At 32.2% G+C, this 19,406-nt stretch overlaps 1 protein-coding gene and 1 long non-coding RNA gene across 3 annotated transcripts in view; both read left to right on the top strand.

Moving 5' to 3' along the window:
- Positions 1 to 4,565: 4,565 nt before the first annotated feature.
- LOC129907372 (uncharacterized) lies at positions 4,566 to 12,181 on the top strand. The gene is made up of 2 exons (XR_008771011.1): positions 4,566 to 5,103; positions 12,092 to 12,181. It is a non-coding gene; the product is annotated as an uncharacterized LOC129907372 (long non-coding RNA).
- Positions 12,182 to 12,263: 82 nt separating this feature from the next.
- Positions 12,264 to 19,406, top strand: part of LOC129907371 (tyrosine-protein kinase Src42A-like) — a 68,488-nt gene continuing 61,345 nt past the window's right edge. The window contains exons 1-2 of one of the 2 annotated variants that reach the window (XM_055983531.1): positions 12,264 to 12,536; positions 18,051 to 19,048. In XM_055983531.1, the coding sequence (XP_055839506.1) occupies positions 12,267 to 12,536; positions 18,051 to 18,302 (522 nt within the window). In that variant the 5' untranslated portion in view covers positions 12,264 to 12,266 and the 3' untranslated portion in view covers positions 18,303 to 19,048. Of the gene's footprint in view, positions 12,537 to 18,050; positions 19,049 to 19,406 lie in introns of those variants that run through there. The other variant, XM_055983532.1, reaches the window with a different exon arrangement.

Raw genomic sequence — 19,406 nt, 5'->3', positions numbered from 1 at the left:
GGGCCATCAGTTGGTGCCGTAATTAATCAAAAATATTGCACCCTCGTGCACTTTTACTTGCAATATTGCCACTATTTTATTATTGGAGGTTTTTGGGATTTTTTTTTTTCTTTATTAAAAATAACGGTACTTGCCATATAACAAAATTAAAAAAAAACTAGATCCAGGTTTTAACAAAATTTTCAAAAATCGTTAATTATTGTAGGTACCTCCCATAGAGCCCGTTTTTTAATTTATAATTTTCTCCCAAACGATTTGCCTTTTACCAACAATTTTTCTAGTATAAAATCTTTAAACAAAAAAAAAAACTAGTTTTTAAAAAATTATGTCTAACGTTTGTTTTTTTTTTAATGCATCTAAAACTAAATAAAAGAAATCAAAAAACATATTTATTGCTTAGCTCCAATTCATTTCAGATACTGTCTTTCGTTTAAAAAACGAGTTTCACGTTCCTTAATTTTTTTTTTTTCATAGATGTACTTAGACTTACATATGTACATAAGTCCATTTACAAAATTTGTATATAAAATGTCTTAAAAATTTAAGTAACATGGAATTCTTAGATGAAGTTCGTACCAGAAATGCATTTTATTTTGTGTCTCTTATACTACGTTTTTACCTACACTCAATGAAATTTTGCGAATATATATTTTTGAACAGAAAATAGTTACAAAATAGTTTAAAATGCCTATTATAATAGTAACATGCCAAAACAAAATAGTTAAAAATAACTACAAAAATAGTTGGCATTGACTATTCCGTAGTAATTACGAAACTATTAAAATAGTAATTTTAACTATTACGTTTATAGTAAGAATTAACTATTCAAACTTATCCTGAAATATTTTTGTTCCCCAGGAATTTGAAAAGCTATCGTGACCTACGACCGAAGGGAATTGGGCACGTTCAAAGAGCTAACATAAAGCTATCGGATAGCTTTTTGTTGTTGTAAACAATGTTAAAAATTAGCAAGGAAACGAACCATTTTCTGTCAAAAAATAATCTGAAGGTATCCGAGAATTTCTGGTATACCTCAGGTATTCAAGTGATCAGCTGATAAACATTTAGTTTTTTTTTATTTTGATTACTTTTCGGGCTTAAAAATAAATACAAATTTGCAAGAAATAAAGTCAAAGCGATTGTGCAAGTACTATTCAACAATTAAAAAAATAAAATTTGCTCAAAATAAACAGTTTCCTCTTCTCAATATTTTTTGGTAGCTGCTTGGGCAAGCTATCTGGATAGCTCTTCGTTCAAAAAGATATTCCAGATACGGGTATCCCAGATAGCCTATCCGATAGGTGTTTGAACGTGCCCATTTACATTTTCCCCTTAACTAGTTTCTTATTCACCACAAAATTTTAAGTGAGAAAAGAGCTGTCGACTACCCAACATTATTACCTGAAAAAATACGGATAGTTTTCCGGACCTGAACAACTTTTCGCTCGGAACTAACAATTTTTGCGGGTGGAATTTCGTTCACGTGAAACTCCCTATAGGGCTTATTATAATTTTCACACATGCCTCAGAAAAATAATTAAAAGCAACTATTTTGTATGGTTACTTATAGCTATTCGGCCTTTATCACGAAATCCATTCATATCGGGAATTTTCTATGATACCCGAAAAAAAAAAAACAATCACAAAATCCGATCGTAGTGACGATTTGTATGAAATTTTCCATTACTAATGGATTCCGTAATTTTTCCGACACGAATGAAATGTGTGATAAAGCCGATTATGTTTAAGCAAATTGGCATTATCATGAGTTCCATTTGTATCGAAAATATTCTACGATTCCCGAAAAAAAAAACAATCACAAAATGCGAAATTTTCCATTACGAACGGATTCCGTGATTCGGAAATCGTAGCAAATTTTCGATACGAATGGAATTCGTGATAAAGCCGAATATCTATATGTGCCCCAGTGCGAGTACAAGTTCTAAGTCGTGTGGGACAAAAATGGAGGCTTTTGTTAAAAAAGAATTAAACCTGGGGTCAAATCGTCTTATACGTTAACGAGTAACTCGTGAGCGGAATCTGTTCATTTGGCATGATGTCATATACGTAAAGCAAACGACTTCGTATTCAACTGAACGGAATGTCATTCGTTTGGTTTGAAGTTTTCGAACAAATTCTAAACAGGTTCCAAAAGTAAAGAAAATATAAGTATTAATATTAATTAAAGTGTATGAAATCACGAAAACATACATTAGGACATATATTAACAAAATGAAATTTCATCAAAAGAGTTCAAAACACCAGCACCAACCCCCATTTTGCAGACCATTGATTAAAAAAAATAATAATAATTTAAACAATTAGATTTTACAGTCAAAACGACATGATTAATAATAAAACTCTTAAAATGTATAAAAAAACAATTAAAAAAATAATCTTGCCAAAAGTTGGGCTCGAACCCACGCCATTTTTACAGTCCCATATCTTTTATGAAGCAACATTGCTCCTTGAGTCAGGCGCCTTAGACCTCTCGTTCAGCTCATATAGGTATTGACGAGGTCAAATATGTCACACAATTACATATAAGGCCCCAGCCCATAGAATCCGTTGCGTCCGTTCCGTCAATCCATCCGTTGAAGTTGAAGTTTGGGACAGAAAGGGGTGACCCATAAGGGGGGTTCACATTAACCAACTTACCGGACAGACCGATTGTCATTTGGCCTGATGGCCGTTTTATATTTTTCGTTCACACTCATCAGATAATTTTTATCAAAACCCATTTTTCAGCTTATTTTTAATGTATCTTTACCCTATTCTGCTCTAAAATTAGAGAAATGGATTATCACTGTCTGCCGGACAGACATGTCGTTTAATCGACTAACATGTCCGTCCGACCACCAAAAAATCAAAATTTTTTGAAAACCATCCGGCAAACCGGACAGGCTGTCGGATGGGTGTTCACATTATCAAAACAACATCAGATCAGACCGAATGGCGGCTGGTCTGTCCGGTAAGTTGGTCAATGTGAACCCCCCTATAGAATACGTCGTACGACGGATTGCTTTTTGACAGCTCACTTCAAATTCCGAGGTGTGTTCCATATTTTATCGCTGAATGTGCACTAAGGAAGTTCTGATGCAAGAAATTTTTAACTATTATTGTTGTTCTTTTTTTTAATAAAATAAAATGCGCGACTAGATTTCATGTAGGTACTTGCTCTTCAGTTAAAAACAATTTTTAATAACAGATTATCATTTGTAGATATGACTTTGGCATAGTAAAATTGAGCTCTACAACGGAATTTTAGTATTTAATTGATATAATTTATAAGATATATCATTAAATGTTACTTTTATAACAATTAATTCACTAATGAATACTGAAAGTTCACAACTCATAAAATCGGAGAAGAAAAGAGCGCAGTTCATTAAGTTCTGAAATTCCCCGGTGTGCACTCTAAAACAGAAAATTGAACAGATCTATTGTTGACAACCAATGTCAAACCATACGACGGATGAAAAAGTAGAAAGTTGGGCAACTTCTTCCGTCAAAACCGTCCGTCTCCGTCCGATCCGTCGCTTATGGGTCGCTTCCCATAAGAACGTGTGTATTTTATCGAGCTGTCAGTCAAAAACTTCGACGGAACGGACGCAACGGATTCTATGGGCTGGGGCCTATAGCCTTTGCAGTTGTAGATTCTGCTTAAAACTACGTTCTGTTTGCTAACATAATGTCGTCATCCCAATCTCTGTGCTCGTTTAATGTTAATTGTCTTTCGTACACTTGAGGTTTCGTGAACGGAGGCGACGACGATTTGGCCCCTGTTTTGACTAGAGCCCAAATAAGGTAATTTCGCAAATGAGGTCAGTGCCAGATTTCAAATTCAATTTTTTTCTATAGAATTTTACATTCGAAATGAGATAATTTACGTTATTATTTCATTTGGGCTCTAGTAAAAAAAGGCTATAATAAAGTTCTTGCTCCCGATTTTTTTCTTTTTTTTTTTTTTGATTTTTGTCGACGAGTGTTCTTCTTCTTCTTCCTTTTTCTCGGCGCTGTTATGATCTCGATGTCGAGGGGATCATAACTATCCCACGTAACTGCTTCACACTAGTGATCCGCCTGTGGGGTTCGCCGGGTTGACCTCAGAAATCGGCGGCAAGCCTCCCGGTTTTGTATTGTTCCATTTCTAAGGCCAACTGAATGCTGGTGGTTTTGCATTTGCTTGTACCAGGAGTTTTTAGGCCTACCTTTCTTTTTTGTCGACGAGTGTTATTTAACGTAATTAATCAGCAATCGAACATCAAAACCATATCTTCCTACAACTATTCTTCAGTTTTCCAGTGAGGAAAAACATGCAAAATATAATTGAAAATTTGCTGATTCGTTTTAAAGCTCTAGTCGAAGCAGACCATAAGACATTTTTAAAACAAACAGATCCATTTCTATCAGCGCCATCTACTCGACAAACCAAAATACCTTCCATTCTACTACTATTAAAAAATCTACTCCATTTTTCTTCCTACCAAAAAACAACAACACAACTGTCACTTATAAAAAAAAAAAAAAACAACTCCTTCTCCCCTACTTACACCAGCTACACACCTTTTAGTTCAAGTGAGACAACCCTCCTACAATTGTTATTACATTTCCCATATGCTAGAAAAGCTAAACTCTACAAACTAATTTCCACCCGCTGTCATTTTTTCATATACACCAACAAAAAAAAAAATCTCCAGTACTAAAAGTCAGCCATATTGAAATATCGCGCCCTGATTTCGAGATTTTGTGAATGGTTTTTTTTTTTGGTTCGTTTGTTCGTTGGTTGGTTCGTTTCGTGTGGTCGTTTTTTCTCTATCGTTTTGCATTTTTGTGTTGTGTGAAAAAATAAAAAGAAATTTTAAACAAAACTAAAATCAAAAATAGCAAGAATGGATAAACACTTAATTCATCAAATATTAATAAACATTGAAAGATAATATAATATTTTAATTGAGAGGAATATAAATACAAAATAAATATACACAAAAGAAAAGAAGAAATCTTTTGGTGTCTCTTTCTCGACGACTCGACGAAAAAAAATTCCTCCAAAATAAGTGCAAAAAAACCCACTCAAAAGAAGTTTTTGTTGTGTTGGAAAAGGTGCTCCATCAAATTTAACAAAAAATTAGAAAAAATAGAAATGTAGAAAAAAAATTCATGTTTCGAAAGTTTTATATACTCATAAATAAAAAAATTCTTTTATTTTGTTTGCATTTTTTATTTCTTTGCCATCGACTTTGACTTCCTCTCCAAATCGTCGTCGTGTTTCGCTACAATTTTTTGAAGTTTTTTTCTTCCAAAAAGGAGGAAAATCCATCGCTCTTTTCTAATCGTTGTCGTCGTCTGGGTTTTCTGTTGTTTTCATCGTCTGTCTGTCGTCGTTTGTTGTTTTTCCTCTCGGTGTGTTCCTCAAGTAGTTTTCGTCCGTCGTCGTCGTGCAAGAAGAAGAATAAAAAAGCGTGTGTGTTTCTCTACAAAGTGGATTCCTTCAATTTTTCTCTTTTCCTTTCCCCGTGACACCCTAATGAGAGTGCATGAGTGCGTCGAACATCGCGTCAAGTAGTTTTTTGGAAATCATAATTTTGCAGAATTTTCCTTTTTTTTTTTTTTGTTAATTTTAATTCAAAACAACAACAAAGTTTTTGTAATACAAAATTAGTCATACAACATTAGTTCACCAACATTGTTGTTGTTGTTGGTTTAGTGCTGTGTCGACGAGACTGGAGGAGAGGAGAGATTTTTTCGTTTGTGTCCATTTCTATCCGGTTTCTTTTCGTTGTCTTCCGTCAGTGATTATTTGTCCAAAACTAATCCTTTTCTTCCATATTTCACAGTGATCTTGAACATGTTTAAAATTGTCCCAAAATGAGGACAAAAACTTACTCCAGACGGTCTCAGCAATAATAATCCATTTTTATCAAAATCGGATTGGATTTCCGTGAACGTGTTTATTTTTTGTGTGAGAAAATCATCATAAATCAATGTAAGGAACGAGTACCTACGATGTACTAAGTTCTAAGAATTAATAAGGGTTTTTTTTTTGTTGTAGAGGGGTTCAATATAATCATTTTTTACCATGGGAGAAAGGGTCTATCTCCCATGGTTTAGGCGGGAGGAGCAATTTTTGAAAAAATGACTTTAAAAAAAAAAAAAAACATTACAGAACAACGGCAACACTTACAATTATGAATGATACCTTTTAGGGTAGAGTTGCTAGTTGCCGGCCCCTTAAGGATTCTGTCTCATAAAATAAAGCATAGAAACGTCAAATATCAAAATTTTCGAATAATTCTTGAAATAAAATGTACTTTATTTAATAATTCTTCGGTTTGGTTGAAAAAATAGTTAATAATAGTTCCCAAAAATTTTTAATTTAAGTTTTTGTTTAAAAAAGTCCGATTCTCCTTAATCCGGCCTTTGTCTCCTATTTTCGGCCATCTAGTGTCCCATTTCCGGCCACTGACTTTATAAGGTCAAGCTTAAATAAATTGAATGTTTTTTATTTAAATTTTTGTGTTTTGAGCATTTAGAAACAATTTTGATTGTTAATAAGTTATAACATCAAATGATTTAAAAATGTATTTATTTTTCCCATTTTTTAAACTTTTATCAATAAAAGGGGGCCGGAAACAGGAAACTCTTGGATTTCAAAGCTTTTTTTTGTGTTCTATCTCCGCCCCCCCCCCCCCCCCCTTAAAATTACCAATATTCACATCCTTTTCCTATTTAAAACCTATTTTATTTGAAGAATAATATATATTTAGAGCCGATTTTTCAATCTTCTAATAAACAGTCAGTTAACTGTTCAACGAATAAATTTATTAGGCTCATAAACAATCGGATAACAACATTGAATTTTTCAATCAAGAATAATTTATTCTACAGAGTAACAAAAAAAAATTGTCAAATTCAAAAATATTCAAAACTAAACGTCATTTTTATTTATAATTGTTTTTGTTTTCTTGTGCTTCTCTGTATTTTTTGTCAAAATTATTTCAAAGCAGCTTTGACAATTGACACAGTATTTTTATTGAAATAATTCCTTAGAATAATTTTTATTCGTCTCTGAAAGAAGCAGATAGTTTTATTCATAGGAATAAGCTATATCTGCCCGTTGAAAAAATGATTTTTTCTCAATCAGGGGAATAAGTACTAACGGACTGTTTAACTGACTATTGAAAAATTGGCCCTTAATAAGAAAAACAACATTTCAAAGCATTTGCTCTGAAATTGTTTCCACAAAACACTAATTACGATAGTAGGTTTCGGCAGTAAAATTTAAAAAAAAACCATACCCGATTGGATCACTTCACAAAAATTTATTTTTTTCTAAGAAAACTGAATAACAAGAATAATAAGAAAATTGTAATTTTAGGAGAGACATTTAAAAGAACAGAATAAGAGCAAAAATTTGGAATAAATCCTACGAAATCACTAGTTATAACGATTTCTCTGAAAGGTGGCCGGCTACTGGGGAGGGCCGGAATTAGGCAACTCTACCCTATTATTTTTAAAGGCTTGGCCACACTGGAGGGTATGCGGTAGCGGTACGGGTAGCGGTGAGGGTACTTGTATGAAAAAAATTCCAAACTGACACATCAACGTTCAGGTGTGGAATTTTTTTACTACAAATATCGTTACCGCTATACCCTCCGGTGTGGCCAAGCCTTAAATCAAGTTATTTTCAATTTTTTTTTTAATAATCGATTTTAGGGCCAATTTATTGAGCCTCCATTAAATTTTGAAATTTATCGTTTTAGTTAACAGCGTTGTTAACTATTGACTCCTTTAAGTATACATCATTAAAAAATTCATTTAATTCACTCTACTTTAGTTAAAGTCTTTACTTTAAATGGAAACTTTAAATTTAAAACTCCATTAAAAATATCCTAGGGGGTTAAGAAGCAAGTGCATCCGTAGTGAAGCGAGTGATTTCAAAAGCTAAGGACATGAGGCGATTACACCTTAAGAAAAAACCATAGGTTAACACCTGCAGCAAAGAGCAACGCCTTAGTTTCTGTCTGTTTTATGACATGAAATAAAGCATGTTTTCTCCAATGAGAAAAAAAAAATAATTTAGAGGATTCCGTTGGCTTTAATTTTTTATTTCATAGTTTGCGAAGAAAGGACTAACCATTTTTTCATAAAAATAATACTTGAGGTCAACGGGGCCCTCTAAATTATTTTTTTTTCATTGGAGAAAACATGCTTTATTTCATGTCATAAAACAGACAGAAACTAAGGCATTGCTCTTTGCTGCAAGTGTTAACCTATGGTTTTTTCTTAAGGTGTAATCTCCTCAAGTCCTTAGCTTTTGAAATCACTCGCTTCACTACGGATGCACTTGCTTCTTAACCACTTTTTTTGTTTTTTTCGGCGGCAAAGTCATGTAAATTTTACGCGAGTCGTTGAATCGCTCTTCTGTCAGCTGTAGTAACGGCACTCATTGTTAAGCCTTTTATATTTTTTCCACAGTTGGACACGTTCCGTAAAAAAAAATGAAAAAATTTTTCGGCTTTGATACGTTTTTTTACCTCTTTGGTGAAAAATCGGGTGACACTCTAGATTTTCGCTATTTCTTCCTCTGCCAATAATTTCGCGTGACCCATTTAAATTGAAATTAGCTAAAAATTACTAAAAGACATTGGAAAACATTTTTGCATTTCCACCTTCTTTGATTTGCACACGAAAACCAATTAAAAAGGGGGTGTCCTATTCAAGTGAACAAAAATAGGAGCACTTTTTTCACAGTTGTTACGCAAAAAATTGCAAAATTAATCTGACGGGACATTGAAATTGAATGATTTTGCTCACAGAGAGAGTGCATAAGGGGACATACAAAATAGTAAAATATTGAACAGTTAACTATTAAGAGACTCGAGTTATATCAACTTTATTAAAAACAAAAAAGGTGCCGTATTCAAGTGGCGAGGAGTGTATGTACCTACATAATATGTATGTCCCTACAAAAATATTCTATTCTGGACTGTTAATGTACATACATAATTTTTGTTTTTGTTTTAATGATTTCTTAGCTTATTTCAGTAACAATTTTTTTTTCAAATAAAATAATAATAGACCAGGGTCGATAATTTTTGAAACCAAAAAAAATCATAGTAGAATGAAACCCATTGGAAAAGGAGGTGAATATGATGAAAATTAAAGGAAAAATAAATTACGGGCGAGCCGAGTTCGGGAAGTGGGTGGGTTGAGTTTTTAGTGGTAAAAAATGGTATATCTCGATTTCCGGCAAAACTACAAATCCTATAGAAAAAAGTTGTTTGGCAAAGTTGTAGGTAATAAAAAGATCTACAACTTTTGTATCAACAATTTTTTCACATAACCTCAAAATTTATGTGAAAAATTCAAAAAACCGAGTTTTTGGTTTTTTATTTTTATCTTTTTCAAAAACAAAAATTTTTTTACGAAATTTGGTGAAAACTTACCTTATTATGTCCCAAATACACTGTAATTTATTTGATTTAAAATATTAATTTGTTCACCTTATTTTGACTTAATACCAAAAAAACACCCTAATTTCCAATCGAAAATTCACGTGTCAAAATATCAGCTTTTTTCAAAAAGTCGGTGGGCATTTCGTTCGTTAAAATGTCTATTTTCTGATGGTGTAAAAAAAATTGTACATTAGTATACTATAGAACATGTTCTAGTAAAATTCAAAAAATGAAAAAAGCTTGAATTCGAAAAAAAAATGTTATCATTGTTTACAATTTTGGACTATTTATTCAAATTTACACTTTAATTACTCAAAAAACGTAAGATTTCATGTAACATTGATTAATCTTACGTTTTTTGAGTAATTAAAGTGTGAATTTGAATAAATAGGCCAAAATTGTAAACAATGATAAACATTTTTTTTTGAATCGAAGCTTTTTTCATTTTTTAAATTTTTCTAGAACATCTTCTATAGTATACTAATGTACAATTTTTTTTACACCATCAGAAAATAGACATTTTAACGAACGAAATGCCCACCGACTTTTTGAAAAAAGCTGATATTTTGACACGTGAATTTTCGATTGAAAATTAGGGTGTTTTTTTGGTATTAAGTCAAAATAAGGTGAACAAATTAATATTTTAAATCAAATAAATTAAAGTGTATTTGGGACATAATAAGGTAAGTTTTCACCAAATTTCGTAAAAAAATTTATGTTTTTGAAAAAGATAAAAATAAAAAACCAAAAACTCGGTTTTTTGAATTTTTCACATAAATTTTGAGGTTATGTGAAAAAATTGTTGATACAAAAGTTGTAGATCTTTTTATTACCTACAACTTTGCCATACAACTTTTTTCTATAGGATTTGTAGTTTTGCCGGAAATCGAGATATACCATTTTTTACCACTAAAAACTCAACCCACCCACTTCCCGAACTCGGCTCGCCCGTAATTTATTTTTCCTTTCATTCTTATCATATTCCCCTCCTTTTCCAATGGGTTTCATCCTACTATGATTTTTTTGTACTTTTTAATGTTTTTGAAGGCATCGGCACTGGTCTATAATGAAATAATAACTGAAATGACATTTGACTAGAGATGCCGCGAACATTCGGCCACTATTCGGTATTCGGCCTATTCGGCCTATTTTTCTGGTATTCGGTATTCGGCTGAATAGTTAAACTATTCGGCTATACCAAATGGAGAAGAAAAAAGACATAAATTATTATACCAAAATGTGTGTTTTATTAAAAAAATTGTAATTTTAGTACTTATAATCTACGAAAGGCAAGTTGTGGTGAATAAAAACTATTTGTTCCGCATTTTTTGTGTAGTAAACGCTTTCGTTTATCTTTGTAGACTATTCCTGCTTCGAAAAATAGTCCTTTACTGTAAACACTTGTCCCAGGAGAGGAAAGGTAGACTTTAGCAAATGTTGTCAAAATTGGAAATTTTGTGGTATGTGCTGACCACCACTTGTATGGGTCCGCTGTTCGATCTTGCTGAACAGACAGTTTCTACCTTTGCAGTAGTAGGTAGTGTGTTCAGACATTTATCTTAAAAGTAGTTCAGTTATTCATTGTTTCAATACGATGTTGTTGGGAATTCTTTAAGCCACATCTATTCTTGAGACAAAGTATAAAATTTTTGAAATTACCAACGTTTTTTTCTGAGTGTCCTTGGCCGAATATTCGGTATTCGGCCAAATCAATGTTCGCGGCATCTCTACATTTGACGCTAACGGAGAGTGAATAAATAGAAATCCTTTTTTAAACCTCCATTTGCTCTAAAAATCCCTCTTAAAAGGTCGAATTTGGCTTTTTAAACTCAAATTTAATGCTCAATTAGTTAATGATGTCAAACTTCAAAAAAAAAAAAAAATCCTTAACAGAGACTGAATTAAACGAATTTTGTTTTTAATTTTAAAATTCCCTTTTTTAATGGCGATTTAAGTTTAATGGAGAGTCAATAAATTGGGCCTAAAACAACAATGCGTAATTCACATTGATACTTTTTCTTTTTTTAAGCGATCACCACCATTTCGAGGAACGTTTTCTAGTACTTATTTAAGTTTTTGGCGGTCAATTGAAAAATACAAATTTTTATGCTCTGCCCGTTTATAAACCGACAAATGATAGCTATAGCGAGCATTATTATCATAAAATCAAGTGGATTTTTTAAGAATTCGGTCCTCGAAATTTTCCTCCATTATTTTGACCCTTAATTCTGGCTGTTCAAAAAGGTATATATAACTTTAAGTGTTGCCGTTGTTTTTTTTAATAATGCTGTTTTGATTTTAAGTCATTTAAAAAAATGCCTCTCCCGCCTAAATGGGTGAAGATAGACCCTTCTCCCATGGCAAAAAAACCCCTTTACAAAAAAACCGTTTCAATTCTCGTTGATATGAATTTTTCACAAAAAATACGTTCACGGGGATATCTCGCAAGAAAACATCTAATCCGATGTGGTAAAAATAAATTATTATTGATAAGATCTTGAGGAACAAAGCCTCATTTTTAATTTTTGTCGTCATTTTAGGTCAACCTTAAACTTCTTCAGGATCACTGTGATTTGTTGTAGTTTTTGTTTTTGTTTATGTTTAATTTTTTGTTTTTTCAATTCGAATTCCAGGCCAAAACACCAACAACTGCTTCCGATTTTGTTTATCTTATAAAAAAGATTCTTTTTTTCGGTTTCTTCCGTTTTTTTTTTTGTTTTGTTTATAAAAAAAAATCATTCTCAAAATCTCCAGAGGCATCTCTTTGGAAAACAAAAGTGATAATAAAAGAATCTAACAACCAACAAAATGGGTAATTGTTTGAGAAGTGAAAAACCCGACACCGATAAACTAAACATCGATCGAACAAATGCATTAGAGGAGCTTCCTGTGCTGCAAAATCCAATGCAGCAGACACCACCACAAGAGCAAATCCGTCCAGTGCCACAAATACCCGAAAATGAGACTTCCAGTTCGAATGCTAAAATATTTGTGGCATTGTATGATTATGATGCTAGAACTGATGAGGATTTGAGCTTTAGGAAAGGTGAACATTTGGAAATATTGAATGATACACAGGTAAGGTATTTTTTTTTTACTTTTTAAGGAAATAATCATTTAAACTCATTATTTTAAATAAAGATACACCTTTAACAAGCCAAGGTAAAAACCTTGAGTGTTTCAAGGCCAAGCCAACAGGGAAAAAAGGTTACAGAAAGAGAATCAATACCAGCACAATAAGTCCAATTAAATTGTGCTTAAGTCTTAACTGTCTGTTAATTTGATTTTGTATTCAATGTCAAGTACCTTTATACTTCTCTACCTGTGTTTGCCTTTAAAAAGAATTTCATATTGAAGATCGCACACGTTAGGTAACCAGTTTTTGGATGAATATTGTTTTTTTGTTGAAAACAATTCATTTCTAATAGCAGCAGCATCAAATAGCACCGATGTTGATGACGTTCTTGATCTTCACAGCAGAGTAGCAACAACAAATGACTCACTAAGTTAAGTAGTTGTTTATTAAGAAGAAGACACGACGAAGATTTCTGATAACAGAGAGTTGTTTTTAGCTTTGTGACTGATTGCATGGAACATTGATTGAAGCATGAGATACAATTGAATAAATGATGTTTTTTAAATTAATGATTGATGTTAGTAATAATTTTTTTCAAACTTTGAAGATATCATGTTAAAGGAAGTTTTAAAAATCTTTAAGTTTTTTATTATTATCTTTTTGTTTGATTTTCTCTATGAAGGCAAATTTAAAATCGGAATTTGTAAAATTCGTCTATTCATTTAAGCAAACATTAAAACATTTAAAAAAATATTAAAATTTAAGATGGAAGCTTGTTTTATTAAACAAATTGGAATTATCAATGAACATAATGTTTATCTGGAGATGCATTAGACAAAATCAAAAACTATTTAGGTTGTTAGATACTCCATAATGGATTGATTCCAAATTCCATTCCATTTTGGTGTATTGCGGCAGAATAGTAGACAGATAGTTGGGTGGGTGACTTTTCTCAAACGATATGCTGTCAAATATTGAACTACGCAGAAAATAGTCACATTTTTTAAAGAAGGGTTATAACCTTTATACGACAGAACACATATTTTTGTGAATTTTTCTCCAGTTGACGCCAATTTTCTGAAATATCAATTTTTCACTTTGAAGAGAAAAACCCAATTTTAAGTGAAAAACGGCTTTTCTCTTCAAAATGAAATTAAAAAAAAAAAAAATTGAAATTAAAAAAAAAAAACCTCCTAGCTATACGCGAAGAAAACTATTACTACTGGTTTTAATAAATAAATTTTAACTGGGTCGTCTAAAAAAATCACGAAAACATGCTTTTTTGGTACAAATTAATCTTACTTATAGAGATCCTATTAGTACCAAACAGCAAACAAATTCGATCTGCAGCTAAGAATGCACTGTAAATGATTCCAATGTAGCTCTTTCCCTGCACCAGATACAGACTAATAAGATATTTAAAAAAGTGTCTTCCAAATACAAGTCGATAAATGAAAACAGCGGCTCTGATGGCATTGCTATTGTTCTTTTCATCAGCTTTTTGATGAGTTTTGGACAAAAGATGTGACTATTTCTGAACGATAGAATTTTTTTCTAGTTGATTCGCATAAGCCGGAGATTTGACAAAATCTCAATCCGGGGTTTGTAGGTACTATTTCATTTTAAATACAGATGGGACAATCGTAGGTGGGAACTGTCAAATTTCAGAGTGGTTAGCTGAGCAAAAAAAAAAATTGTAACGTGCTCTTTTTTGGAGATTATATTTTTGGATTTTCTTGAAATACACGGTATTTGAAATGAAATACAGTCGACTCCCTCTTAGTCGAATTTTCCTCTAACTCTAAATTTTCACCATTTTTAATGGACATATTTGAAGTAAAAAAATCACATTAATTTCTCTAAAACCAATTTTCGAGTCCCGTTAAAATTCGACTGTATTTGATAAACCGTAAGGCTCGAAAGGACAGTTTTTGGCTCTATTTATTGAAAATATATTAGCTTTAAGGCAGTGGTAAATTGTCTTTGTCATAAACAAAAAGAATTTAGGGTATGAATTCGGTCGAAACGATTGATAGCTTAAGTGAATTCTAGCGAAAGAGTGTTTTCTCTGCACAGCTTATTTTTTAAGGAACAAGCTTAAACAAAAAAATGCAAAGTCAATAAGTTTACATTCGCTTATGTGCAATAATTCGACCACATAATCTTCTGTGGTAGTCTATCGAGAGCTTTTACAAAAAGCCAACCATCATGATACACCTATACAATGAGATATCATCATGTTTATCAGCTCTGATTCCTATACACTTGGATGACACTTTGATCGATTTACTCAAAACTTAAGTTGTCAGCTAAGCTATCATCCCCAGAACAATCGCTTTTGTTTTCTGAAGTTCTTTACTACGATATCAGCTTTTTGGACTGTGATATCGGATTCTTTTTGGAAATAGCTGTTGGAAACTTGTTTATAAACCCTTCCTAATACTGTCGTTATTCGTACCTAGTTGCTTTTTAGTTCAGAGCAAAGCACTTTGGTATCTGCTTGAATCAGAAACTTGCTTCTTTCGAGACAAGTTTTTTGAAAAACTTTATTTGCACCTTGCGTAGTGAGAAGTTAGCTGTCAAAGTCTCTAGAAATGCCATATGCAAACGTGCACCTAAACGTTTTCAAAAAGACTTAGGCACGTTCAGGAAACGTTAGGGACTAAATATTTAGTCAACGTAATTTTCTGAACGGAATGTTAGGTAAACGAGTAAATCGAGTTAGGGACATTTTTCTTGCCTAGCTTTCCATTCAACTTTCCAAATAAAATTCATAATAAATCATAGATGCGAAATTTGCCTTAATATTAAATCGCTAACGTTTCTGAACCTGTCCAATCTTAAGGATAAGAAATAATGAACTAAAGAGGCACATCAAGTTCTGATTGTAAAATTAATAAAAAAATTAGTTCTTACATTTCCTGTTTACTTTTCTTTCTTATGCATTATTTATCAAAAATATCCCTATTTGAAGATATCTATTGTTTTTTGTCACATTCTTTAACGATAAGAAATGCCAAATGAAGAGGCATTGAAAATATGTATGAAAAAGCGATAAATGTAATCGCAATTGAAATGAAGGGTGAAAACTGATAAGAAAATAATAAATTGATTGAGACACTAAAGTCCCATTACATGATTCACTTGATAAATTTTCTGATAACAAAAATAATAACCAAAAATACATTCCATAACTAGTTTCTGGTTCTTCTTCACTTTTTCAACTTTTTTTTTTTTTTTTTTTTAAAAGAAAAAATTTTAATACAAAACAAAAAAAAAATCACACGCCCAAGTGATCGTGATGGCGTATCACACAAAATAAACCCGTTGACCTTCAAAAACATTTATAATGGGTTTTGAAAGAGGGGAATCCGTATGGCAATTATTTGGTTGGAATAAAAGAAAGAAAGGTACCTACATTGCACGAATGCCTTCAATAAAGTTATTCAAAAAGATGGGGAATGGGGAGCTTAAGGGGGATTGCTATTATATTCTACTGTGTGGCTTTGAATGCAAATTTAATCAATCTTTACGGGCAAATACACGCTCTCGTCGTGAAATCGCTTTCAAGTTAAGCTCTCAGCCAACGGACAAGAGACTGAAAATTGCTCCCATTGATGCGAAACGAACAATTTTTTTTTTTTCAGTAATTCAAAATAAAATTTGTTCGTTCGTTGGTTCGTCGGTAAAGCCGACTTCGACGACGACGACGACAGAAAACGGGATTCGAATTCAGTTTAAGTAGATAATACAAAATAAAGTATAAAAAAGAAACAAGACTTGAAGAGAAATGCAAGAAATAGTGAACGTTTATCTGAGTAGTGCACGGCTGCATTTTGAATTGCAGCAGCAACAGCAGCGATATTATTACTGCACGCGATCAGGGAACCGAGATAGTAAACAATTCATACAGAAGGCAACAACCACAAGTCAAAGAAAAAAAAAAAAATATAAACAATAGTTAACAGAACAAGTTGTTTGGACTAACTTTGGTGTAGTATGTAGTTGTTGTTGTTGTTGAGACAGTGTTTTTTAACTTTTGATGTGATGCGAACGTGAAATCGTACCATTTCATTGAACTCACTATTTAAGGGCTATTAAATTAATTCGTTAAACTTTCTAGCTTTTATATACATTTTAAGAAGGGGAGTAAAATAACATTTTAAGAAGGGGGAGTAAAATAACATGTTTTTTTTTAAATATTGGAAGCTTTCTTGAAGGACCCCCTGATCGTTAATATTTTTGTTGTAGGTACATATTGATCGAAGCGTTTGAGTTAGTTGCAAAAAGTTAATGTGGTCCTGAAGTTAAGTAAGAACTGATAAAGAATTTTGATTTATTATTAAAAACTGCTAGCAAATTCAATAAAGCCTTAAAAAGAAAGGTCAGAAACCCCTAATCAATGCTAATTTGTGACGTTTTGATACCATTACTATTGTGACCTTAATTGTTTTGTGGAATGGTTAAGTTTGGTTACGGGCATGGAATATACAAATTGTGATCACTGATCGTTTAGGTCATAAAATACTTGTGATCTGAATGTACCCTGGTCAGACACCAGCTTAAGCTTGGTAGTGTAATGGTGTGTTTAGTGACAGTAACGATGTTGAATGTTTGCTCTTGCCCAATACAACAGTCGTCCCAGTGACGACCGCTATCCTAGGGTTCCACTACTATTCACCAAAGCAAAGGCCAAAGACGAGTTCGTCAACCAAACGGCTTAGTTGGAATATCGGTCACTTTTGGTATTATTGCTTTATTAAAGTTATTGGACGCTGAAATGTATTCATCGCCCAAGACAGCAGCTGTCCCATTCAAATTTTTAGGACTTAGCACAAAACACGATTGGCAAGTCTCTAACTCAAAAGGGTTACTGTGAATATCATTCGCAGTAATATATTATTGCTGTTGCTTGATGTTAAGCTTTTGTGTTTGATTAAAATTATTAGGCCTACTATTGCCAGAACTGGGGTGTATTATAGATGATTAATGTTATTCATCGTTCAAGGTAGTAGTCGTCTACTTCAACAACCTATGACCCGATGTGCAAGCCTCTTATCCAATCGATCAATGTTGTATAACACTCGCTTGAGTTTTTATTGCAATGTTTCCTCTAATTTTACGCTGATATGATTCGGAAGAAGTTTACAGTTGCTTGTGTAAAGCTTTATAAAAGCTGAAATGGAATGAAATGATTTACATATTTTCATTGAAAGATGACAGGAGAATACAGTAACTGCCATGATTGAGGATTGAAATCATTGAATCGAATGACTTTATTGACGCTTATTTTTTTTTAACTGAATTATTGACACTTGTCTGAAGTAGGTTGTCCGAAATACTACAACCCTATTATTAAGAAATGTTCTGATCAACAATCGATAGCCATTTTACACGTTTTAATATAGGATTAACAACTCAATCTTGAGTATAAGGCTTTCAACTTATGTTTGACTTTTGGGTTTAGACTTTTTTTAAGAACAAATTTCTTGAACTTTTTCATTTTTCTTTTTTAGATAATGCAGACTACAACTGAAGATTTAACAATACACAAAATTCTGCCTAACAGCTTCTTAGTTGATATTTCATATCAAAATAATTCTTTCAAGTGTGAATTGATTTTACATTTCAGCGGGCGCAAGACCATAACACTTTATAGATTTTGTTTTTCTTCAATATTGTTTGTTTATGTAAGTTTATATATAGAAGAAGATAAAATAAACTCCAATACTGATATGAGTTTCATTTTATTGCTACCAAGCAAATAAGTAGGTATTTTTATTTGATTGAAGTTAATGAGAAGTGCGGACCTCACGTAAGTACTTTAAAATGACATCTTCGAATTTGTTCTACTTGAAAAATTTGTCAGTCAACATTGTAAATTAATGAACAGCAATTAAGTAGAACATTTAAAATCAAACATTTTCGTAGGTACTTGGTATCTTAGTTAGCGGCTTTTTTAAAGATTTTATGTTCTTATCGATTTTTATGCATTGTTCGATTTTTATTTATTTTGAGTTTGTATCGTTATCGTTGCTTTTGAACAATTTAACATATTTTTTTCCAATTTATGCTGGACATCTAGGCGCCTAAAATAATTTTTTTTTGTCTACACCTACCACAGTAGAACTGTGTTGTAGATAAACAAATTTTAAAGCAAATAATATTGATATATAAAACAAAGCCGTTTTAGCTACATCATTTATAAATGAAGAACTATATTTTTTTGTTTTTTGATTTGTTGCATTTGTTATAGCTTGAGTTAATTTTATCATAAATTATGTTTTCAGATGTTTTTTTTTTGGATAATATCTCGAGGATAAATTGACTTATTTGAAATTTCTTTTTTTGCTGACTTTGATCTTGCAGTAGATTAAGTCATGACCATTATCTGGAAAATCTGTTATATTGCAAGAATGGTTCCTAAATACCCAATCGCAGTTCGCAAAACACTGACAGTCATTCCAAATCGATGCAAAAAATTATTTCCTCGAATCATCAACAATGTGTGTTGCGTTATGTAAAGAAACTTTAGCTGACGTAATGTTCCAATGTTAAACGATTCATCTTTCTAAGATTTCTTCAAGCAATTGCTGATCTTCGATAAAACTAACGAATTTTTTTGTTTTCCAATGAATTTGTGCAGTTTCGTACCCAAGGAGAAAGACCGAGCAACAAACTGTTTTTACTTTTATCGAGTAATAAGTTTGGAAAATAATCAACATGAGATCGATAGAGTTATCATATCTTTAAATAAGCTAAAGTTAAAAATTAAAAATAAGACAAATTCATACGCATTTATCTGCTATACCTACCCATATCTAGAACGATAGTGCTGAATTAGGCATACTTATCAAAACTAAACATAGCCA

The sequence above is a fragment of the Episyrphus balteatus genome, chromosome 1 (assembly GCF_945859705.1).
Source record: "Episyrphus balteatus chromosome 1, idEpiBalt1.1, whole genome shotgun sequence".
Classification (NCBI taxonomy): domain Eukaryota; kingdom Metazoa; phylum Arthropoda; class Insecta; order Diptera; family Syrphidae; genus Episyrphus; species Episyrphus balteatus.
The sequence above is the reverse complement of the archived record's forward strand: the minus strand, read 5'-3'. Positions and strand labels throughout refer to the sequence as shown.